The sequence below is a fragment of the Magallana gigas genome, chromosome 9 (genome assembly GCF_963853765.1).
Source record: "Magallana gigas chromosome 9, xbMagGiga1.1, whole genome shotgun sequence".
NCBI classification, from domain to species: domain Eukaryota; kingdom Metazoa; phylum Mollusca; class Bivalvia; order Ostreida; family Ostreidae; genus Magallana; species Magallana gigas.
In genome coordinates, this window is record NC_088861.1 from 38,493,040 (window position 1) to 38,496,177 (window position 3,138).

The following is a 3,138-nucleotide window of genomic DNA, read 5'->3' on the forward strand; positions in this document are numbered from 1 at the left end:
CCACTTTCAGTGAAGATGACAAAACGTACTGTTTTGTTTCTCCATTAACTGGATCACACACAGTTCTGTAAAGTATTCCGTTATCCATACTTAAACGGTTCCATTGCCTGAGAAGAATATTCACAACCTTTTCACAGTTTTTCCTTTCTTCTTTCTTTGGATATACCCCGTTTCCAGAACTTTAGAAACTGATGAATATTTTTGTCCTGAGACTGTAAGCGTTTCAGATCACTTTGACTGTAATGACGAAGAAAACATTGCATTTCATCACATATCACATCGGATGATTCTTGACACAATCTCTGTGGCACACACATGTTTTGGAATTTCAGACGACCAAAGGTTTCCTAGACTGATGGATGAGCTAAGTATTCCTTCTTCACTCACTGACTTACGTGAATGAGCATCTGCGTTCGAATTGTGTTTTCCACTGCGATATGTGATTTCATAGTTGAAGAGAGCCAACTGTGACACCCAGCATTGTTTGTATGACTCAATTTAGAAGACTGTAGATACACAAGCGGATTATTGTCGGTATAAACGGTAAAAGAAGAGTTCACTAAATAATCCCGGAATTTGTCGGTAATACTCCAATACAATGCTAAAAGTTCCAGACGTCACGAACTGTAATTCTGTACATTCCATTCGTTGGGACGAAGTGATCTGCTGGCGTACGCAATAACACGTAGTTGACCATGTTGGTGTTGCGACAGTGCCGCTCCGAGACCGTTGAGACTTGCATCGCCGACTTCAAGCACAAAAGGTTTTGTGTAATCAGCATATCCTAGAATTGGTGCACTGCTAAGTAATTCTTTTAATAACACAAATGATTTTTCACATTTACTATTCCACTTTTACAGAACAGCTTCGAAGATGCATTCGGAAACTGTCTGATTAAATTGTACAATGGCGCAGCAAAAGACTGAATAAATCGTCTATAATATGACGCTAATCCAAGAAATGAACGTAACTGTTTTGGTGTTGACGGTGTTGCCCAGTCACTCACAGCTTGCACTTTTTTGAGGATCTGTGTTAATTCCATGGTTTGATATTATGTGCCCAAGGTACTTTACTTCCTCTTTAAAAAAAATCACAATTAAATGGTTTTATTTTCAGTCCATGCTGACGAAGTTTTCCAAAAACACTACTTCCAATCTCTGAATTTGTTTTTCTACAGTCCGTGAAAACACAATAATATCATCTAAGAATACCAGGAGTATCTGGAAAACTTCATCACGGAAACTGTGCTGCATAAGTCTCTGAAAGGTGGCGGGGGCGTTACACAGACCGAGCGGCATTGTGTTAAATTCGTATAGTCCAAATGGGGTTGTAAATGCGGTCTTTTGTTTGTCGTTTTCTTCTACTGCAACTTGGTTATATCCTGAAGTCAAATCCATGGTCGAGAAATAACGGGAACCACACAGTGTATCAAATGATTCTTCAACACGGGGGAGAGGATCTGCGTCTTTGATTGTCTTAGAGTTTAACCTCCGATAATCGACGCACAGACGTAATTCACCAAGGCATTCTTCTTGCGAACGATTACAGTTGGTGATCCATACGCACTGGTACTTTCTCTTATAATATCCCTATGTAAGAGCTCTCTAATATGTTGTTTAACTTCCTCAAATTGCGTCGGGGGAATGTGTCGATACGGTAGATTGACCGGTACTCCGCCCGTCAGCATTATTCTGTGTTTTACTGTATCTGTAAATCCTGTGTCTAAATCCCACTTTGAAAATACGTCATGATATCTGTGAAATAGTGTTTCTATGTTTCGTTTTTTTGGTCTGTCGCGTCAACTTTGTCCAAGTTTACAGGAATACGGAACTCCGGATCACAGGAACGTTCGGTAGTAGATTCTGTCACATAACACTGCACAAATATTTCCTGTACTGTGCTACAATTGGAAAATTGCACAGGGTCACTAATTTTATTGATAACTTCTCCTTTTGATAATATAGCAATGCGTGTTCGAGGTGAAATCCAGACATCAGAATCAGTTATGTTCGCTAGCCACAAATAGAAATGGCCCTTGATTACTTGAACGAATGTCCGGACTACAACAATGCTGTCACTCAGGTGCTCACTATGCGACAATTGTTCTGCTCGGCTGAGAATCGGCGGCCCGGTAGCGTTGATCACGATCACAGATCTTGCGGGGACACTAACGGGATGTCGTGCAGACACTTTAGCAAAACAATACACATTTCTGTTCTCTTGATCACACACACGGAAAGCTGACTTAATTTTCGAATTGCAGGATATTTCAGACACTTTCTCGTGATAATAATTTCCATGTTTTTGAATAAATATGTCTCTGCACTGTCCAATAATGTTCATTCCTAAAATTCCCGGGATATTGTGTTGACGTTTTCGAGTCATTCCATCTTCTGTCTCTTTAATTATTAGGATACCGCGATCTTCTATAAGGTTCCCCATACATTCAACATCGGCCTCTATGTATCCGATATAAGGGATTGAAATTTCATTTGCTGCTTTTAAATTCAATTTCAAATTCTTTATATTCTTACATAGTGCTTCGATGTTGTTTATATAAAACCTTTCTGTTATTGTAGTCACCATAGACCCAGTGTCTAGTAAACAGTTAATTCTACTCCAAACAATGTAATTTTAACTGTAGGGCTTTGACCATTAATACGATTGGCACAGGTGGAGTCCTCTTTATTTCCTACTGATGTCGGACTCTGCTCATCAGCAGGATCTATTTTTGACGCGAATACGTGTTCGGCCTGTTGGCAGTGAATAAACGCGCTCGGTGAGAAAAGAAGAAAGAAACACTTTGAAAGAGAACGTTGTAAAATGAAAATCTATATTGGAGACCACTTTAAGAGGTGGACAAGTGTTAAAAAGTTCATATTTAACTATGAGCAGCAGTGTGTTTTGTTTGATACGATATTTACTCATTAAAGAAAATATGCTTATGAGTATGGTACGATATTCATCGTCTGAATATAACAAGACTTGTATAGCTATCACTCAAATACTTAATATATTGTATATGTTTTGAGTCGAAAGGTCCTAGAAGGGATACTTTTGACGTTCTATTATATAATAATTTTATATATGTTGCCAAATGTATGATCCTGATTGTAAAATTGCAAAAGAGCTTCCAAC

At 38.7% G+C, this 3,138-nt stretch overlaps 1 protein-coding gene across 1 annotated transcript; it reads right to left on the minus strand.

The window, feature by feature from the left end:
• Positions 1 to 267: 267 nt before the first annotated feature.
• On the minus strand, positions 268 to 1,397 carry LOC136271905 (uncharacterized). Its single transcript, XM_066072485.1, has 3 exons — positions 1,212 to 1,397; positions 626 to 748; positions 268 to 465 (listed from the first exon to the last, which is right to left on the minus strand). Exons 1-3 carry the CDS (start codon positions 1,395 to 1,397, stop codon positions 268 to 270), a joined length of 507 nt encoding a protein of 168 aa, XP_065928557.1.
• Positions 1,398 to 3,138: the final 1,741 nt, after the last annotated feature.